At 36.0% G+C, this 21,822-nt stretch overlaps 1 protein-coding gene across 6 annotated transcripts in view; it reads right to left on the reverse strand.

Moving 5' to 3' along the window:
• Nucleotides 1–21,822, reverse strand: part of LOC116096502 (histone demethylase UTY) — a 126,041-nt gene that overhangs the window by 68,688 nt on the left and 35,531 nt on the right. For all 6 annotated transcript variants that reach the window (XM_031378400.1, XM_031378371.1, XM_031378380.1 and 3 more), the window contains exons 5-8: nucleotides 20,664–20,722; nucleotides 18,405–18,525; nucleotides 11,746–11,800; nucleotides 9,364–9,398 (exon numbers count right to left, since the gene is read on the reverse strand). In XM_031378400.1, coding sequence (XP_031234260.1) covers nucleotides 9,364–9,398; nucleotides 11,746–11,800; nucleotides 18,405–18,525; nucleotides 20,664–20,722 — 270 coding nt within the window. The remainder of the gene's footprint in view (nucleotides 1–9,363; nucleotides 9,399–11,745; nucleotides 11,801–18,404; nucleotides 18,526–20,663; nucleotides 20,723–21,822) is intronic.

Below are 21,822 nucleotides of genomic sequence, written 5' to 3' on the forward strand. Positions count from 1 at the left end.
AAATTTATATTGAGAAAAAAGTATATATATTTTTTCCATATTGCTGTAGACAAGCATCTACATAAATCTATTCAATTGTTTTATATCAAACAACTTCATAATCCTCATTTTTACTGTTACAATATTTTATAAATTTTAAAGAATATGATAAAAATGAAAGGTATGGCAGGAATTGAAGGGGGTATCTAGGAAGGAGGTTTTTTGGGGTATAAAAGGGAAAAAAGAATGTGATATAATTCTATTTACTTAAAATATGTTTTTAAATGTTAACAAATTCAGATAAGTTGAAACTATGTATCTTTTCTCATTATAATGCGATAAAACTTAATCAATCAATAAAAAACACTAAAATAAAACTAAAATTGCCTTGGTCTTGGTGTCTGTTCACAGCAGTTAAACTCTAAATAAAACAGAAGTGGGTACCAGAAGTGGGGTATTGCTGTGATAGGCCTAACCATGCTTTTATTCAGAAGAATGTGGATTTTGGGGACTTTGAATTTGGAAAGCAGTGGAATGCTTTAAGTGGGGCTATCCTAGTAGAAATATGGAAGACTTTGTTGTTGTGAGTGATTTGAACTGTACAAACCTGGCCCAAGAGGATTCAATGAAGAAGAACTTCAGTATGTGGCATAGAAACTATTTTTGTGGTATTTTGGTGAAGAATGTGGCTGCTTTTTGCCCTTGTCCAAGGAGTATGACTAAGAAGAGATTTAGATTAATTGCTTTGAAGAAGAAAGTCTCAAAACAGCCTGGTATTGCTCTTAAAGTTCACTATTATGAAGAGCATTTTAATGTAAAGGAACAAGCTGCAAAAGGAAAAATGCATAATATAAGGTTCAAGTATTAAAGGGGTAACAGAAAATAGAAGGGAGCAGAATTCAATGTTCTAGGAGTTAACAGATTAAGGGTGTGGAATTTTGGGGCAAGATTACACTCTGCTAAATTTAGGTTCAAGCATGGTGGTACATACCTTTAATCCTAGAAGACAAAGGCAAGCAGATCTCTGAGTCACGGCCAGAGCCGTGGGACAAAGCAAGTTCTAGGTGAAGAAGAGCTCTAAGTCCAAATGATACATGCCTTTGATTCCAGGAGACAAAGACATTCAGATCTCTAAGTTCAAGGTCAATCTACACAGCAAGATCCAGGACAGCCAAGCTTAGGAACTGAGGGCACTGGAAAGCAGAAAGGAGGTAACAGAATTGGGGGGTGGGAGGGGGGAGTCCATCCCCAGCAAGCAGCAGAACTTGGCAAATCAGGCTTTTAAAGTCCAGAATAGAAGGGACAATTGATCCTGGTATCCAGAGCTAAGAAATCAGTGGTGATTAAGAAGAGACCAGCATCACTGAGGTGACACCTTCTGGGAAGTGTTTTCTGAGAGCACAAAGAGGGTGTGTTCCAGAGATAGACAAGGTTGTATCTTGTTTTGTAGCTGTACTTGGCAATATGTAAGAGTCACCAGGTGGTACTGGTTTTGAAGACATGAAAGGGTCATGAAGAGCAGCTGAGGCTTGGCACTGTGAGAGGCCAGGGAAAGCCATTGGTGAAGGTGCAGCCTCAGTTGTAGTTAGTTGACAGCCCGGAAGTGAAGGGGTCATGCAAAGAAGTTGAGACTTAGCACCATGAAGAGACCCCTATGAGAGGCTATTGGTGAAGCCTAGTTGCAGTGTAAGAACCCCAACATATTGGAGATGCCAGTACCATGGGATGATCACCAAGAACAGCAAGAGCAGTAGAGTGGATCAAACTGAGCTTAGAGTGCTACAGAAAACAGAGCTAGAGAAGTGATGCAAGCCATCTGGAGAAGCCCAGAAAATCAAGTGTGGACCCTAGACAATGGAACAAGAAGCTGTGAAACTGATTTTGACTTGGAGATCTCAAGATGCCAGAGCTGGGGCTATCTGCTGAGGAAAGCTGCTAACTGGGAGTGGAACCAGCCCAGGAGAAAGAAGTTTGTTGCAGTCAACAAAGATGAAAAAGGAGTTGGAGACTAGAAGACTGCTTTGACATCAATAATGGAGTTGCAGAGCTGGGAGAAAACAAAGTTTTCTTGCTTTGGGGATTTATAGTTAAGTGATTGCAAGGACCTCAGAGGAGACTTTGAAGTTTGGACTTTTAACATGTTAAGACTGCTATGGACTATGGGAAAGTTGAACTAAATGTACTTTTTAAATTATGCTATAGGTAGGTATGTCCCCCCTCATAAACTCATCTGTTTAAACAAGCCTACAGGAGCCAAAGAGTGGAATGTGATGATTTGTATATGCTTTTTTTTTTTAAAAATAACTTTCCAATTTTTCATGCAAACTTTACAGTTCATGTTCATATTTTTCATACTTTTGGTTTATATAAAATCAAAAGAATAGTAACTCCTATATTAAAACAGATTTATCTGATGAAGATAAATGATTTCTGATTTTTCAACAAATATGTTAGAAGCTAAAAGTCCATAGTTCATTCTAATAGAAAACAAAAGCTCAAGGAAATAGCCCCATAGGTAACATGTTTATCATGTGAGGACTAAAGTTTAACTACCTCAGAACTCATAAACTAGGCATAGTGATAAACATCCTAGAATAAAATGGGAGGAAAAACCATGAGAACCCCAGAAGTTCATGGGTCAGACAGCTTGGTGTTCACAGAATAATAAAAAGGATATCCTATCTCAAACATAGTATGAGGCAAGGATTCACATTTAATATTGTCTTCTGATTTCTAAATGTTCAGTGAAGTGAGTAGTTGTACACATACACACTCCATACACATATTCTAAACATCCATACAAAAATCAAAAATATAAACAATCAGGGAGGGCTGGAGATATGGCTCAGTGGTTAAGAGCACTGACTGCTCTTCCAGAGGTTCAGAGTTCAAATCCCAGCAACCACATGGTGGCTCACAACCATCTGTAGTGAGATCTGATGACCTCCTCTGGTATGTCTGAAGACAGCTACAGTGTACTCACATAAATAAAATAAATAAATAAATAATCAAGGAAATTAAAATGAGTAGGCCTCAGATCTGTCTCTTCTAATGCTCTTAGCTGTGTCCACCATGAACCTAATGGACCAATGTACAGTCTGGACTGCCTAGAACAATTATCAAAATGTTAAAGTCTGAAGAAAGATAATTAGTGAAGAAAGCTTAAAGTAAACTTGGTAGGTTATAGAAGCTCAGAATGTTTAATTCACAGATAATATAATCATTTATGTAGAAATTCTGAATCAACTGACAAGCAAAATCCTGGAACTAATAGGGACTTTATCAGAGTGGTAGATGACAGAATTAATGCAGAAAACACTTGTACTCTCAAATAAAAAATATGAAAATGAAATGCTCAAGTAAAAAGCTTAGCAACAGAAACCATAAAAGGAAAACTGAAAAACCTGAAAGGATAATTTAAATTTTGATATATTTCAAGGAAAGACTCATTATGGTTGATATTGGTCATGACATACACATACACACACACATACACTCACAACACACACACATTCAACAAAATCTAACTCAAATTACAAATGAGTTGCTGGGTAATGTCATGTTTATATAAAAACAAAAGATATACAATTCATATACTAGATGGTTTCAAAACTGAACTTAATATTATTAGTGATAGAATTCAAAAGTAGATGTATAAGAGTTCTGAAACAGATCCAAATACTTAGCAAGCAAATGAACCAAATTCACAAAAGGAGTCAAGCACATTTAACAATGGAACAAAATAATTTGGGAGAAAACAATCTTTACCCCCAAAATGTTACATACATGTAAGATAAATAATCTACCCCAGACTTATCACATTTCACAAAAATTAACTTGAACAGCACCAAATATGTATATAAATAATAGAAAGCTATAAAAGCTTTAAGAGTTTCTACAATTAAAAATAATACATATTGACTTTGAGTTGATCTTTTAAATGCAAAACCAAAAGGACACTCAATGAACGAAGAATAAGATAACCTTTAATATAAGAATTTTCCTATGCAAAAGTATTGTCAGTAGATTTTTAAAAAGATACTTATTTCCATAAAATATTTGTGAAGCATAGTTACTGTCTAAAACACACATACATCTTGTAAAATTCTCAGTAAGAGCTTTTAAAAGTGAAACCTTTCACAATAGTCTCAAATAATATGAAATATCTTGGGGTAACTCTAATCAACGAAGCGAAAAGATTTGTATGATATAAAGAACTTCAAGTTTTTGAAGAAAAAAATTGAAGGAGGTATCAGAAGATGGAAAGATCCATGTTCATAGATCAGTAGGATTAACATAGTGAAAATATCCATCCTAGAAAAAGCAATCTGCAGATTCAATGCAATCGCCATCAAAACTATTCTTTACAGACCTTGAAAGGTCATTTTTTTCAACTTCATATAGAAAAACAAAAGGCGCATGATTGCTAAAACAGTCTTGATCAATAAAACAAACTGTGGTAGATCGTACCATTCCTGATCCTAAGTTATACTACAAAGGACGCTGTCATTCAAAGAGATAACCTACATAATGGAAAGAATTTTTACCAACTCCATATCCAATAGAGGGCTAATATCTAAAATGTATTAAAAACTTTAAAAACATGCTATCAAAAAATTAAAGCGCTCTGGGCAGTGGTGGCTCACACCTTTAATCCCAGCACTGGGGAGGCAGAGGCAGGCAGATTTCTGAGTTCGAGGCCAGCCTGGTCTACAGAGTGAGTTCCAGGACAGCCAGGGCTACACAGAGAAACCCTGTCTCAAAAAAACAAACAAAAAAAAAATTAAAGTGCTCAATTAAGAAATGGGGTGTAAACAGAGAATTCTAAGAGGAAACTCAAACGGCTGAGAAATATTCAACATTTCCCTTCAGGGAAATGCAAGTTAAACTTTGAAATTCCATCTTATACCTGTCAGTGAGGCTAAGTGTTGAGGATGTGAAGCAAGGACTCTTTCACTGCTAATGAGAAAACAAACTTGTACAGCCAGTACATAAATCGGGGGAAGAGGGGGTGGTTCCTCAGAAAAATGGGATTATACCTCAAGATCCAGCTGTTCCAGTCTTGGGCATATACCCAAATGACACCTCATTCTACTACGCAGACACTTGGTTAACCACATTCATACTCTATAACATTCAGAAATTGGGAGGAAACTAATGAGGCAGGCAGACTTCATGACAGGCTTCAAATTGGCAGTTTAGATAATAAGCCTAAGAACTGGGCAAGTCCAGGCAAATCGGTTACTGGAAAAACCCCAGGCCTTAGGCAATCAGAAACTGCCTGCCATCAGGGTCTGTCGAGCCACCTGGCCTGAAACAGGGCAATGGGTCAGCAACACTTCTAGTCCCCACACCCCAGCAATGGTTCTGGAATGTCCCTAAAGAGGGACTCAACAGAGTAAGATAGAGGTCACCCAGCTTTCCCCAGAACTCCCCTAGTGTTCTTTAAATCAGGTCTTTGAGCTCACTGAGGCACCTCCCTTTGCCCCAGAATGCTGGACTTGTGTAGAATAAAACACTCTTTGCTTCTGCATATTATTTGAGCCTAAGGTATCATTCTTTCGCAAATCATGGACCCTTATACTAGATGTACCTCAACAGAGGAATAGACGAAGTAAATGTTTCACATTACACAAGGGCATAATACTAAGATTCACACACACACACCCCAAAAAAACTGACATCAGGAAATCTGCAAGCAAATGGATGGAAGTAATGGTGGCCAGAGAGTGGGGGAGGCCTGAATGAGGTAACCAATACCCAGAAAGATAAATATAGTATGTATTCACTTATACTTGGTATTAGTCATTAAGTTAATGATAAGCAAGCTACAATCAGTTGACCTGGAGAGCTTTTAGTGCTGCAACTGGATTTCATCCAATTGACTTGTTTGCTGAAAGGGTTTTATAAAACTTCCGAAACAATCCAAGGTATTGCCAAGACAAACTGATGTCAGGGTTCCATTGCCTCAAAAACACCCACTCAATAAACATGTAGGATGAGCTTCACCCCCATGTTCTAGTGTGTTTGACTCTGTAGACTAACCACCCAACTACAAAACTTTTGATCAATAATATGTCCTTCTTGTAAAATATGCTAGGGCAATGGTGGCACAAACCTTGTGGTACTAATCAACCAATGTCTGATTGAATGTAAGACCTACTCCAAGAGATGGAGCCCACAGCCTACATTGCTTGGGTGTTCAAGAGCCACAAGCCAGATAGTCCACATACATACAGGAAAGCAAAACACTACTTCTCTGTTTAAAAGTAACAATAAAATGAGTCCTAATAATATTCTGCTATACTCATAAACAGGTGCCTTATTCAGCCATCATCAAAGAGGGTTCCTCCTGCAGCAGATGGAAACAAATACAGAGAGTTACAGTTAGACATTGCTCAGAGAGAAAGAGGCCTTGGGACATAGCATAGCTAAAATGGGATGTCTCTTCAAGTCTATCCTCTCACAGCTCAAGGAATCCAGTGAAAAAGAATATGAAAGGGGTCGGGGATAAAACTGGTACAGAACAACACCAGAAGGAGGTTCTCTAAAACAACTGAGCAAAGCACATATTAACTAACAGAGACTGAAGCAGAAATCCCATGGTCTACACATATATACTATAGGTTTCAGTTAATACTTTTTTTTTTAAAGATTTATTTATTTATTATATGCAAGTATACCATAGCTCTCTTAAGACACTTCAGGAGAGGGCATCAGATCTCATTACAGATGGTTGTGAGCTATCATGTGGTTGCTGGGATTTGAACTCAGGTCCTTCGGAAGAGCAGTCAGTGCTCTTAACCACTGAGCCATCTCTCCAGCCCCAGTTAATACTTTTATGGGACTCCAAAATATGTCTCTGATTCTTGTATCTTCTCTTGGGGTTCTTTTACTTTTCTGTTGGCTTGGTTGTCCAATTTTGTTTTGTCATTTCTTTTTATTTTGTTTTATTTTGTTATCTCCTAGAAACATGATATTTTATTTTTTTAAGATTTATTTATTACATACAGTATTCTGTCTGCATGTATGCCTGCATGCCAGAACAAAGTGCCAGATCTTGTAACAGATGGTTGTGAGCCACCATGCTGTTGCTGGGAATTGAACTCAGGGTCTCTGGAAGAGAAGAAGTTAATGCTCTTAACCACTGACCCAGTTCTCCAAACCCCAACCTGTTATTTTGTAATGAATGGCAAAAAGACAGTAGATCTGGATGGAAGGGCAGATAGGGTGGAACTGGGGAAGTAGAGAAAGGAAAAAAAAACTGTACTCAAATTATACTGTATGAGAAAAAAATCAAAGTTTAATAAAAAAAAGAAAAAAAAAGTACTCATGTTTCAAAATACAGAATCAGGTTTTTTTTCCCCAAATGACTACATGAATATCAAAACTCTATTATTTGGGTACCTTTGTCACCAAAGTATTACTCCTTATATGTGAGTACACTGTAGCTGTCTTCAGACGTACCAAAAGAGGGAGTCAGATCTCATTACAGGTGGTTGTGAGACACCATGTGGTTGCTGGGATTTGAACTCAGGACCTTCAGAAGAGCAGACAGTGCTCTTACCCACTAGCCATCTCACAAGCCCTCGTATTACTCCTTTCAAATAGTCACTTTCCTGTTGCTCCCTATTTTACAACACAGACATAACAAAATCTACAATACAACCCAAAATATCTTAAAATTAAATGGTAAATATTGGTAATCTTGGTAGCCATTTCAAATAGTAAAACAAATTAAGCAAAATGTCAATCTTACAGAAAAATATAAAGTACTCCTACAATGTTTTCTTTGATCATAAGTATATTCACTTTTCCAATATCAAATGCCTTTTAAAAAGACTATATATTGCAGGGGAGAGGTAGAGGTAGGCGGATTTCTGACTTTGAGGACAGCCTGGTCTACAGAGTGAGTTCTAGGACAGCTATGGCTACACAGAGAAACCCTGTCTCAAAAAACAAACAAACAAACAAACAAAAAAACAAAGACTATATATTAAAATTGTTATTACTATTTTAAATAGTGGAAAGTTCTAAAGTATATTCACAGAGGCAAATATACAAACTTAGAATATTTGCTACAAAACAAGTATCACATCTTGGTAATAAATTGAATCAAAAGCACATGGGCCAATTTTCTTTCTTTTTTTTTTTTGAAGATTTACTTATTGTTATATGTAAGTACACTGTGGCTATCTTAGGACACACCAGAAGAGGAAGTCAGACCTCAGTATGGGTGCTTGTGAGCCACCATGTGGTTGCTGGGGTTTGAACTCAGGACCTTCAGAAGAGTAGTCAGTGCTCTTAACTGCTGAGCCATCTCACCAGCCGTGGGCCAATTTTTAAAATTACTAGACAGTTACAAGAAATAATCGTCTTTCATTTATCCTGAAAAAATTTGCCACAAATTTCAAACCTACTTAATATATTTAAAAAATACATGAAACTAACAAATCTAGAACTCAATATAAATCACCTGATATGCATATTTCATTTAAATGATAAAATGGAAAATATTTTTCATAATTCAATAGATGAAAATGTTGTTAGTTTTATGGCCTGAATATTAAATGTTCTCTCAAAATGTTGTGTTGAAGTACTGCTTGGTCCACAGCTGGTGAGGATAATGAGAAGTGACTAGATTTAACTAACCTGGGCCCATGGGGTCTCATAGAGACTGAGCCTCTAACCAGGTCACATGCAGGAGCTGGACCTAGACCCCCTATACATTTGTAGCAATGTGCAGCTTGGTCTTCATGTGGTTCCTCTAGCAAGTGGAGTGGGGGCTGTCTCCATCTCTGTTCCCTGCCGTTAGATTCCCTTCCCTCTACCTGTACTGCCTGGTTTGGCCTTGGTGGGAGAGGATGTGCCTAGTCATACAGGACTAGATGTTCCAGGGTGGGGTGGCATCTAAGCAGGGTCCCCCTTCTCTGAGGAAAGGGCGATAGGGGGAGGGATCTGTAAGGGTTGAACTGAGAGAGGCAGTGGGAATGTGATCATGTGAAGCGAATAAAAATAATTATTGGGGGGGGAAGAACACTAAGTTTAACAAAAAAGATAGTGATGATGAATTTCCTGCTGTATAAATTAATTAAAAGGTGAGTGAAATTGGAGAAAGAATGTGATCAACCTGTGAAAGGTATATTTTTAATCCATGATTTCTGCCTACCTGTCTCTATGTTTCCTGATTACCATGAAACAAATATCTTTGCTGCACCATGACTTCTTTGCCATGCCATTCTGCCTTGGTACAAACAAAGAAAAGCCAAAAGACCATGGAATGAAACCTCTGAAATTGCATGTTACACTATTAAGTTTTCTCACATATTTTGTTACACTGACAAAACTAAAAACTTTTTTAAAAAGATAAATTAAAACACTTACCTGGGTTTCATATAAGTGAGCAATATGAAACTGAACTGTCATGGATCAGAAAAAAAAAAAGTAAATTTCAATTCAGCCAAGTTTAAAGAGAGTAATGTAATATATATATTATAAAGTAATAATTTAACAAACACTTGAGTATATTTTTGTTGAGAAATTATACTTACTAAAAATTCATAAATCTATTAGGAAAAACATTGGTTAAAAATCATTAAATGAGACAAGGGGGAGTAAAATATGCCTTTTTAATCCCAGCACTTAGAAAGCAGCAAAAAAAAAAACCCAAAAAAATGAAAGTAAGGCTCCTGTCTTAAAAAACAAAAACAAAAAAAGAAATCATCATATGAAAAATGTAATCTACTGATTTACGGTAATACACATAAAGAATTTTTAGAGAAGAATTCATATAAAAAGGCTGAAAATCCAACCATCCAATGGATGAGTGTTTATTCAACAAACATGAGAACTTGAGTTCAAATCACCAATATTTCAAAATATAAGTAAGATTAAGTAACTAAAAAGATACATTTAAGAAACAGATATCTCCAAAGCCAAAGGCAGACCATTTTGGGTTTTTTAGGCACTCCCTATTTCAAGAGCTCAAATGACTATGTCTATGTGACACAATCTGTAAGATTAACAAATTCTAAAAAATCAATCAATCAATCAATCAATCAATCAATCAATCAAGGTTTCTGATTCAGTAAGGCTACTAACAGGCCTAGGAAACCATTTTAAAAATATTCTTCAGCACTCTGATTAAATTCTCAACAAACATACTTGGGAATACTTTACTGGGTAACTTTATGTTGCTTTAATACAAATATTATACATAATATTTATTACATATATATTAATCTGTTTGTCTGAGAGCAAGCAGAAGCAGGAAGATATCTGAGACTTTGTGGCCACCCTGGAATATAGTGAGTTTTAAAACAGCACTACAAAGTGAAGTTCTATTTCAAGAAAATAAACTAAAAGAAAAAAATATTCTACAACTCTAATCTATAAAATCAAACAACTTGTCATTTTTTGATGCTTTACATAATAAAAATCAAAAGCTATCCTAGGCAGTATTAAGATTAAATAGTAAGACTTCCTAGACAGCAAAAGAAATCACAACACAAACACAGGAATACACAATCACAACACAAACACAGGAATATACAATCAAAAATCCTATTTGCAACCAAACTAATAAGGTTGAAAGTTTTCTCTACTTAACTTTCTAAACACATTTCTTTGCCTTTTGTATTAAGTGCAGCTAATAAAAAATGTCATATCATTATTGTAGGAAAACGGAATTATAATGGTGAAAAAAAAAGACAAAATCCAAAACTTCATTTCTCTATGTATGCAAATATCTGATGAAAGTAATAGAAAAATAAGTGTAACAGTTAAGTGGTACATTCTCACATTCTGACCTTACAAAACATGTTAGTCTTAGGTATCATAGTGAATTACTATGTTATAGTGCACAGTGTCATCTTTCATAACATAATACATATTTTATTCCTCATATATTTAAAGCAATATAAGTGTTCAAATGAAAAATGTTTAACAGGTCAACTTTCATTTATAGACTAGTTTCAAATTCTATCTAAATATTATACTGAACACAAATAACATAAAATTAAGTCTTAGTGTCATCTGGTTTTTTAAAAAACTGTTAAGCGTCAGAACTGGAGAGATGGCTCAGTGGTTAATAGCACTGACTGCTCTTCCAGAGGTCCTGAGTTCAGTTCCCAGCAACCACATGGTGGCTCACAGTCATCTGTAATGGGATCTGATGCCCTCTTGTAGCCTGAAGACAGGTATAGTGTACTCATACACATAAAATAGATAAATCTTTAAAGAAAAATTAGTCTTGTATTAGACCCAAAAGCAGTATATTTTTAAAACTTTTTATATATCTTGAAACATATTGTTTATATTCATTTTGAAAAAGGTATTTTCACTTAGTATTCCTTACTCTTTGTGGTATAAGCATGATTACTAAAATACTGTATCTGCACAAAAATCTCAATGATAGCCGTAGTTCCTGGAATGTACAAGTCAAAAGACTAAAACAAAAGCGGGCTGGGCAGTTCATGGCCAACCTGGTCTAAAGAATGAGTTCCAGGGACAGACAGGGCTACACAAAGAAACCATGTCTCATAAAAACAAAACAAAAAATAAACAAAAACAAAAACCAAAAAACATGGAAGAGTTTTTTTTCCATCAAAGACAACAAAAGAGGAATAAATCTTAAGACCTGATAGAGGGAAAGTCATTTTTCTAGTGTTCTTTGAGAAAGTTTTTTTTTAAATGATACCCAAGTGAACTGAATCTTAGACACAAAAACTATGTATAATTTGAAATTCCCTTGCTCAAAACACTTACTTTCAACACTGGACAAAGTACAGACATTACAGTCAATCAGGGCCAGCTGAAAATGCTGCAAAAGTGAAAATATTAATAGGTTAAGCATTAAAGTAGTTTTCTTCATTTAACTTAAAATTCTGTAAATTATAGTATAAAACAAATCTTTTACAGAAATAGAATGTTATTAAAACTGATAATTTATCAAAAAATACTCAAAACTTTACACTCTTGTAAATGTCTTAGTATATGAAATACTATGGGAGTCTTAAAATTTTAATGTAGTAAAGAAAATATTTAATGACAAAAATTGTTAAATAGTCATAGACTGAAAACCTGAATCATATCTTGCGTTAAAATTTAATGTGACTGGTATAAGCCAAATCACAAATACCACATGAATTAGCATGATGAGAACAATTTGCTTTCATTAATTTTTCAAAAACCAATACATTTTAATACATTTCAAGTATAGAGCACACATTAAATCCAGTGTCATCTATAGAAAATAAGGTAACTAGCCAAAAAGAAACATCCAACCATTCCACACGTATGATAGCTAGTCACATACATACATGCTTTTCAATTGTCAAACAGATATCTATGTATAAATTCTGGATACAAACTAATCTACAAAGCAATATTTGAGCTTTCTCCTCCACTTTTTAATGTTCCATTATCAATACAGCTGGTTTATTATTTTATATCTTTTTCTTTTCTTTTTAAAATGTTTTTTGATGATGTTTTATGTGTACAAATATACTACCTATATGCATGTCTGTGTATCATATGGCTGCCTGCTGTCCACAGAGGCCAGAATAGAGGATCAGACCATCTGTGACTGGAGTTGCAGGCAGTTATGATCCACCCTTGGTTACTGGGAATCAAATATATGTGCTCTGGAAGAGCAGCCACTGAGCCATCTCTCCAAGCCTAAAAGGCTATTTTTAATGATATAGTATTAGTTTCTAAGGCTATCATAGAAATACCTTATTCACTGTACTGATAGTCCTGGTTAGCTTTTTTGCTAACTGGTCACATCTAAACATCTAAACATCTGTCCCAAATGATTGTCAATAAGTACTATGAGAGACATTTTCTTCATAAGTGATTGGTGTAGGAAAATCCCAGCCCACTGTGGGCAGTGCTACACTAGACTCATGGTTCTATATTGCTCATTTTTTACTGCACCATGGTCATGCCATACTTTCACATGCCTTCTCAGACTAATAAAGTTTGATCTTTACTTTGAGATCTCTCTGTATTTCAACTGTCTTCAATTTCCTATGAAAACTAAAATTATAACAAATTGATCAAAAGACAGACAACACAACTCAAACAGCAAATCATTAAAATGGACAACCCATCAAAAAATAAAAAAGATCAAGAAATGTGTGAAAACTAAATTATTAATCACTGAATACAAGCTGTTTAAGCCAAGAAATGATACCTACTTGAATAAAAAAAAAAAAATGAAGACATGACAATTTCTAGTTACGGTTGAGGAAAAAGTTTACTGTAGGTATGAAGGAGAACACAGGTATCTGGAAGGGGCTAGACTGAACTGAGCCAGCAGACTGAAAGGAACCACATTAGGGGTAGAGGGTAAGAAGAGGAGAGAGAAAGAGAAGAGGAAGGGAGCAAAAAGAGTACTTAGGATCCAAGAGCACCAAGAGAACAAGAAGACAGCCAAATGTCTGGGTTTTGCAGAAAAACAGAAGCTGGGGCTCAGGGACTGGAGAAAGATAAGTCAACCAGGATGAAACAAGTACTTGTGTGTAGGTCTGAAGCTGACTTACAGCCAGGGTTCTCTTATGGTAAATAAGTACCTTAGCAATTTCTCTTGAGTTTCTCTAAGATCTAACATTATTCACAACAATTAAGATGGCTACTCTCCATGCTTAGTGGAAAATAAATGCTAGCAAAGAATAAGAAATAAGCCAAGAGGCAAAGAAAGGTGGATTTCTGTGACTCTACCAGCCTTATCTATATAGCAAGTTACAAGAGAACTAGGGCTACACACAGAAACCCTGTCTCAAAAGAGTAAGAGGGGTGGGGTGTTTGGGGATAAGTGGGGAAAGAGGTGAAAAAATAATGAAAGGGAACAAAAAAAAAATCGCTGAAGACCTGAGACTTGGATAATAATCAAAAACAAAGAGCATTTATTCTCTAGAAACATGTAGGGGTCAACCATTCTCCCAGACAAAGGCTTAGAAGGATTATGTAATCTAAAATTTCATTGGTGGGTATAAGGGAGTTATAGGTAACCAGTGGTCTACACTCCTGTCTCATGAGCTTTCAGCCATAAGTTGAGATAGGGCTGCCTAGCACAGATAGACTAATCTGAGATAAAATATTTTCTCAGCTTTGTGATTATTCCCAGGCTGTTCTTTGGTTTTATGATATCTTTCTTTTTTGTTTTTTGGTTTTTTTTCGAGACAGGGTTTCTCTGTGTAGCCCTGGCTGTCCTGGAACTCACTCTGTAGACCAGGCTGGCCTTGAACTCAGAAATCTACCTGCCTCTGTCTCCCAAGTGCTGGGATTAAAGGTGTCCTTCACCACTGTCCAGCAGAGGTTTTATGATCTTGTTCTGGATTTTATAGGGTCTTCCTAGAGCTGGTGTCTTATGACTTAGTTTTTAGGATTTATGGTCTATTCCTAGAGCTGGTGCCTTATGCATTTTTTGAAATCAGGTCTGGTCCTATAATGGAGACGAATGGGGTTTGTGTTGTCCTTTCAATAAAGACCAAATAAAACATAAAAATAAGGTGGCTCATAGTCACAACACCCTAAAAAATATAACTCTGGGAATGGAGAAGAGGACCCAGTTTCAAAAATCAACACCTATATGATGTCTCAGAACCATGTCTAATTCCTGGTCCTTGGAATCTGATGCCCTTTTCTGACACCCAAAGGCACATGTGCAAAGCATTCACACATAAAAGTAAACCTATAAGAACAGCATACCTGTAAAAAAATCCAATCAGTCATTTCTATCAAATTCTCTAAAATTTGTGTTTATGACAAAAAATTTTGTATCTATTCCTAAACATTAAAAATATACATAATTCAGTCAACTGTCAACCAAGAATACCATATCTAAGAAAAATTAAGGATTGGGGGGGGGCTTAGGGGGTGGCAAAACAAGGAAATGTAGGTTACCATAAAAGTATTGCTTCAAATTATAGGCATAGGTCAGAGAGAAGATATTCCTGGAAGGAATTTGGGGAGGGTTGAATGGTGGAAGGGGGACCAAATATGGTGGTGAGGGCTAGAAGGAGACGAAGGAAGGGAAATTGCAGTTAAGATGTAGTATGTGAAAAAAAGAATAAATTAATTTTTTAAAAAGAAAGAAAAAAATAGCCTATGAGTGCTAGGGAGGTCGTTCACTAATAAAAATACTTGGTGCTCTTACTTAGGACCTGGGATCCATTACTAAAACCTACATGGTAGCTCCACAGCTATCTGATCCAAACCAATGTTCATTTCCCCAAATTCTGGAGGTTAGACAAGGCAGCATTCCTCAGGATCTTGTGAAGCAAGTTCCCCTTGACCAAAGAAGCCATTTTTCTTATCCTTGGTAGAAGAGACAAAAGGATATCTGTGCCTTATAAAAAGACTTGCTGGCCACCAGTATCTCAAGCACCCGAAACACATTTCAGATTGATTCCATGCTACTATCCTAGCTCTTCTTCACCACTACTAACTTCTCTAATTCACAGAATTCCCTCCTCTCAGATCCTCCTTGCTCTCATATCTACAATAAAATCCTTCCTCTATTGTTATTTTCTACAACAATTTGTAATTCTAGTTCTAGGAAATACAAAGTCATATGCTGACTTCTGCAAATGCAAGTAAAACATTCATATAAAGAGTCCCAAGGTAACTTGTCTAGTCTCTACGTTAATCCTTGGCATTGAAACCCATACTCTCTTGTCCCTCCATGAGCTAAAAGACAAGCACTCCCTCCTCTACTCCCTCACCCCATGTATAGATGCCTCCTGCCTTTGAAGAGGGCAAACAAATGGCAGGTCATCCTAGGCTCAGCATTAACCCCAGGTGAAGAAACGTGCACTCCCTTCTGTGTTAAGAGCCAGCACCAGCCATTCCTCCCCACTATGCTCCCAACCCCTCTTCCCTGCTCCCATACAGACAGCTCCTGCCTTTGAAGGAGGAAATTAATACCCCTGAAGTGATAAGGCCCCCACTCTTGAGCTATGGGAAAGAGGCATTAAGTATTCCCAGACAGCTGTGACCAGTTTGTAAAAATACACTAGCTTCTGATAAATAACGGAATAAGTTATTTCTTCCCAGGTCAAAAAGGTCCTTTTCCAGCTGCATGGTTCCCCCTTGCTATCTGAACAAACGTTCTGAAGGGTGGCATTCCTTTACCCTCTATCTAATCACACAAAGGCAGAAGACCCCTGCTTATACATTCTCCCATATGTGCCCAAAAACCCTAGACTCGAGCACTACATTCCTAACCTGAAGAGCAGGGAAGGGTATGATCCAGGTAACATTGGTATTGTGATTTCTGGCGGTCTCCTGAGATTCCTGTGAACTGATCATAGCACATACCCATAAAATAAAATAAAACTAAATAATAATAATTCTCAAAAACAAAATTAAACCTAACCAATGGCAAGAGTATGAGATGAGGTCTTAGCCAAAGGAGAAAAAAATAATCACTACCTGCATTACAATACCAAGGGTGCTTCCTTTCTCTTGTGTTTCCTTCTTCATCAAGTAAGCAATGCACTCTTTTCCTTGTCCAGAAATTCAAATGTACTTGGAATCTTGTTCTTTGCAACCCCAAACACATTTTTGACATAGCTAAGGAGAACCAAGGAGAAAATACATTCCCTAACCTCTCTCCAGATTTTAGTTTCTGTTATTTTCCTTATTTTTTGCAGTAATGTCTTGCCCATGGTAGCCTATTTGGCCCAGAGTAACCCCAAACTCATCTTCCCTTGAGCTATCCTTACACCCTCCTGCCTCCCAAGTGGTCTCCCACACTTTACCATAAAAATGCAAATAGCCAAAATCTTTCCACACAGGTCCATCTACAGCCACACAAGAAATTGGGATATGGTCTAAGAGAAAGATCAGTGAAGCCATCAAGGCTATTGTGGGTAACACAGTAGAGTTATTTCTCCTGCTGACATAACTTCTTAAAACAAAAAACTAAGCCAGGCAAGAACCCAGATCTACCAACCACCATAATCACCTTTACACTCTTAACTCTCCCTTTAAATGGAATCATCACAATAAATGTTCCTACATATTTAATATATGGGCCTAGAGAGGTAACTTATCATGTAGTAGTTTACAACTGCCCAAAAGACCTAGTGTACTTTTAAAACCTCGTCTAGCCTCTGACAGTTCCTGTACTCATGTGTACATACCCTTCATACCCAACCACCATAAATACATAAAAACCAAAATCTCTTTAAAAGATTTAATATCCCATGTGAATAGGGCAGGAAAATAAGGGCTTTGTTGAGGCTCATTAACAGAAAAAAGAAAAACAAAGATAGTTTCCTCTGGCCCTCAACAGAAACACAACATTCTAAGCTACTAAAAAACAAATACTACTGTCTTCTCTCTTAAGAACAACAGATTGTAAGAAAGAGAACTCGAATTGATTGTCTATTATAAAATAATGTCTTCTATAAATAACAGGGAAGTTACAACTAACATGCCAATATGTACAGACTAATTCTTTTTAAGGTTCACTGGAACAAAAGCTATAAGCAATTAACGGCAGATAAGAAAGGGAGAATCAATCTACTTGGAAGCCAGGCCTGTTTTTTTCTTTTTTTTTAAGGAGATTTCTTAAACACAAATATGCCATGCTAAACCACAACACATGTATTTATAAATTTATATTCACTTATACACACACACACACACACACACACATACACACACACATATAATTTGAAACAAGAAAAAATAGGAGGGATGAAAGAACTATAGGAAGTAGAGGGAGAAAGAACTGATATAAATATGGCATTTATGGAATTCTCAGAAAATATATATTTTTTAAAAGATATCTGACTGGGTCTGCCAATCAGCTAGCCAGGAAACCACTGCTCAGGAAGGTTGATTCACCTAATATTTCACTAAGGAGATAGGAAAAATTATATCTACTTGAAACTTCACAAAGTGAATATAGCTAAGTTATATCAGTGACTCTAATCCCTTTTAAATGAAATATGCTATTTCTAATACCCTTCTCATATCTACCTCTAAAGATGAGAAAAAACCAATTACCTAATCTATATACCCATTGTACAAAACCATTCCTGCTGCCCATAAAACACATTCTTCTGATGTACATGTATTTGCTATTTTATATATTACATTTATTTTTATATCCATATAAATTGTTTAAGCAATCTATCTCCAGTGGGGTTGCTAAGTTTACATACAGTGGGATTGTACATGGATATACAAGACTTCAAAAGCATCAATAAGCAATCCTACAGTATATTAATAATAATGGTCATAGAAAACATGCCAAAATCATTTTATATCTTAAAATGCAATCTCCATCTTCTTATATTTTAGTTCATATCTAAATGTTTGTATAATGCTGCCACACTTTAAAATAACATTTAATAAGAGAGTGAGAGAGAATATATTTATAGTACACCTGAAAAACTTCAAACACTTACCTTTAAACTAGACTCATAATCTGTATTCACTTTGAACATAAAACCAAGTCGTAAATGAATTTCCTTGGCTCTGCAAAAATTAGGGTCAACATAAAGAACTTCTTGAAATGCTCTAATTGCCCTGAAAAGAGAAGGTACACATACAAAATATTAAAAAGTTATGTCTGCAACACATGTATTCTCTATTATACAGGAAATGTGTTGGTTTCTTAATATTCATTGAAATGCCAGTAAAAAAGCAAAATAAGGAACCCATGAAGCAAATCTAATTTCAAAATTTTTCAATTACCTGACAAAATATATCCTAATAAAAATCTTAGGTAGTGAAAGCTTTGAACTTGGCTCTGTGACTTTAAAAGACCTTGAACTTCTTCTGATCCTTCTACCTCTCTACCCCAACTACTAACAATATAGGAATATGACCCCATACCTACATAATATTTGTTTTTCTTAGGTAATTGAAAAGTCTTGAAAGGGTAAGAATATGAAGATGCCAATGTTGCATATATGCTATTCTAGAAGCTTTATTTTGCCTTTCACAATCTGGTGTCTGGTGACAATTCACTATTCTATTATAAGAAACAATGATTTAGAAAAGTGAAAGTTTTTTCTTTCTCATATTCTATCATATTTAAAAAGAAGATATTTTTACTTTAACACCAAAATAAAATATTGATTTAATGGTGGAGGGGTGAGACAGGGAAAATTTAGTACTCACGGTTTAAAACGTACAGAGCTCTTTACGCCTTTTGGGATTAAAGGCACGGGTAATCCACTCAGCATGTAGCACATTTTTCATGAATTAAGGCAACTTTTTTTATTACAGTCCCAAAAACTCCAAAGCTGCCTTCTGGCCTTGTAGAAACAGTATGTATGTACATAACATACACTGAGGGAAAATACCGATGCATATAGAAAGAAATTTTTTTTTTAAACTTACAACTTCAACTAGAGAAATAGTTTAATGGTGAAGGAATCTATTGCTCTTGTAAAGGAACCACAGATGATTTCCAGATGACTCACAACTGACTGAAACTAAACTCCCACAAAAGTCCATGCCCTCTTCTGGCCTCTTCAGGCACTGCATTGCATAACATGTACAAATCCACACTCAGATACACACATGTAGTTGTGTGTGTGTACCCATGCATGTATGTTTGTATGTGCTTGTATACATATACATACATATATATGTATATATAAAGTTTGTTTAAATTTACAATTAATTACTAGTTGCCATTGCCATTACATTATTTGTCCCTAGGTTAAAAACTTACTGTTCAGCTGATAAGCTTTTAAGAAATCAAGCTGATGCTATTTCTCTAACCTAATGAATAGATAACATACAAGTAGATTCTTAGATTACAAGTGCTGTTGGAAAATTATGGAAATCTTTGATGGTAGACCTGTATGAAGGAACTAAGTAACTAGGATCATGTTCCCTGAAGCTGTGTATTGTTATGGTATCTTTGAGTATTTTCTTGTTCCATGGTATCTGTGCCTACCATACCACAGCACAGAAATGAAAGAGCTAATTAATAAAAGAGCAAATATTAAAATCTAACTGAATAAAAATTATGAAAAATTGCTCTCAAACTATTTCTTTTGTCTTCTGACAAAGACTTATTATGCTGTCCAATACATGTATAAAAGGAATAAGGAATCAAAACTCATTAGAATCATAGAAAGGTAAAAACAGTACAACTAGAAATATAAAGTTATGCACATTAATATACTGCATTAATTACACATAATATAGTTCACTGGAAAAAAAACTGCTAATTAAGGTTGATGTTTACCATTACCAATAGCCTCTGGCCTTGGCACAATATGGGAGAGTCTCTTTCTTTGACCTAATCCTGGGAAATTCAAAACCTCCTACCTGAAGAATATCACACAGCCTTAGTCTAATTACAATGATGAATTTCCATTCTCTTGACAAAATTTGTTCAGTCAGAACCAGAGAATCCCCAAATGCTTCCCATACTAATGAGGCATTCCAGGTACTCTAGTCTTCCAGCCAATGATCTTTCCTTATCCTGGATGTCCCTACTCTTAAAACTCCTAAAACTTTACATACCTTCAATCACCCTAAGTAATGCCTACTAACTGTGGGTCCCAATGTGGTTTATTTACCATATATACTCACTGGGCTTCCAAACCCCCTGTTAGATGTCTCTGCTCCCATTGCCCTAATGGATTGTATTAGCTGATGACAATCCACAAGAGTGAGGAGACCCACAAAGGTAGTGAACTTACCACTGAAATGCATTGTAGTAGAAGTAGACCAAACCAAGACCATATAAAAAGGCAGCATTCTGTAAAGCAAAATAATTTTTATTAAGTGTTTCTTATTTGTTACATATACTAAAAACTGCAAATGAAAGCTGGAGAGATAGCTCAATTGTTAACAGCAACATCTGCCCTTACAAGACCATTGTAGAAAAATTTAATCCCAATCTGGGGTTTTTACCTCACCTTTGACCATTTAGTTCCCAGATAAAAGACACAGATGACCTTTATATTTACACTAAGCCTTAATCAGCACAATAGATAGGCAAATATTTATCCTCTGGCTACGTCTAATTCCCAGCCAATAATCCCATTATATAATTTGCCATGTTTCATCTGGGCTACTCTTAATTCCAATTAGACAACCCACACAGCCATTATTTCATGACTCATCTAACCCATGGTGGCCTCCTCCTCTATTCACCTCCTCCGCTTCCCTCCAACCACAAGCCCAAGAACCCTAAACCCCCACCCTCTTTTGCTCAGCTATTTGCTGGCAGTACCTTTATTTACCAATCAAAAATAACTGGCAGCAAGGTCACACAGCAACTTAGGCCTAAGTGTGGACTCTTTCATCTATGGGGCAACCAGGTCTTAGAGGGCCTGCACTTAGCATTACAATACATAGCAACAGACCAAACATTAAAAGACCATAGATAGATTCCCAATGCTAACATGTCAACTCATCTGTAACTCCAGTTCTGAGGCAACTGACAGTCTCTCCTGCTCTATGTGGGCCATATGATATACAGACATACATGCAGGCAAAACACTCATAAGCATAAAGAAATTACAATAAATAAATAAATAAATAAATAAATAAAGCCAACCTTGGTAGCACTCACTTTTAGTCCCAGTACTTAGAAGCAAAGGCAGACATATCTCTATGAATTTGAGGGCAGCTGGGACTCATCTAACCCACGGTGGGTTACAAGTCAGTCATGAATACATAGAGACCCTGTCAGAATTCTTTTCAAAGCAAACATAGTTTAATAGTACTAAACTACTTAATTTTTTGTTGTCTAAATTTCTATTTTCAGAAAAGTTTAATTTTCTTCAACACAAACCCTTAAACACTATTCCTGGTTCTATAGAACTAAGTAGGGTTCCCAAGAACTGGGCATAA

This window comes from Mastomys coucha, chromosome Y (genome assembly GCF_008632895.1).
Source record: "Mastomys coucha isolate ucsf_1 chromosome Y, UCSF_Mcou_1, whole genome shotgun sequence".
Taxonomy (NCBI): Eukaryota; Metazoa; Chordata; class Mammalia; order Rodentia; family Muridae; genus Mastomys; species Mastomys coucha.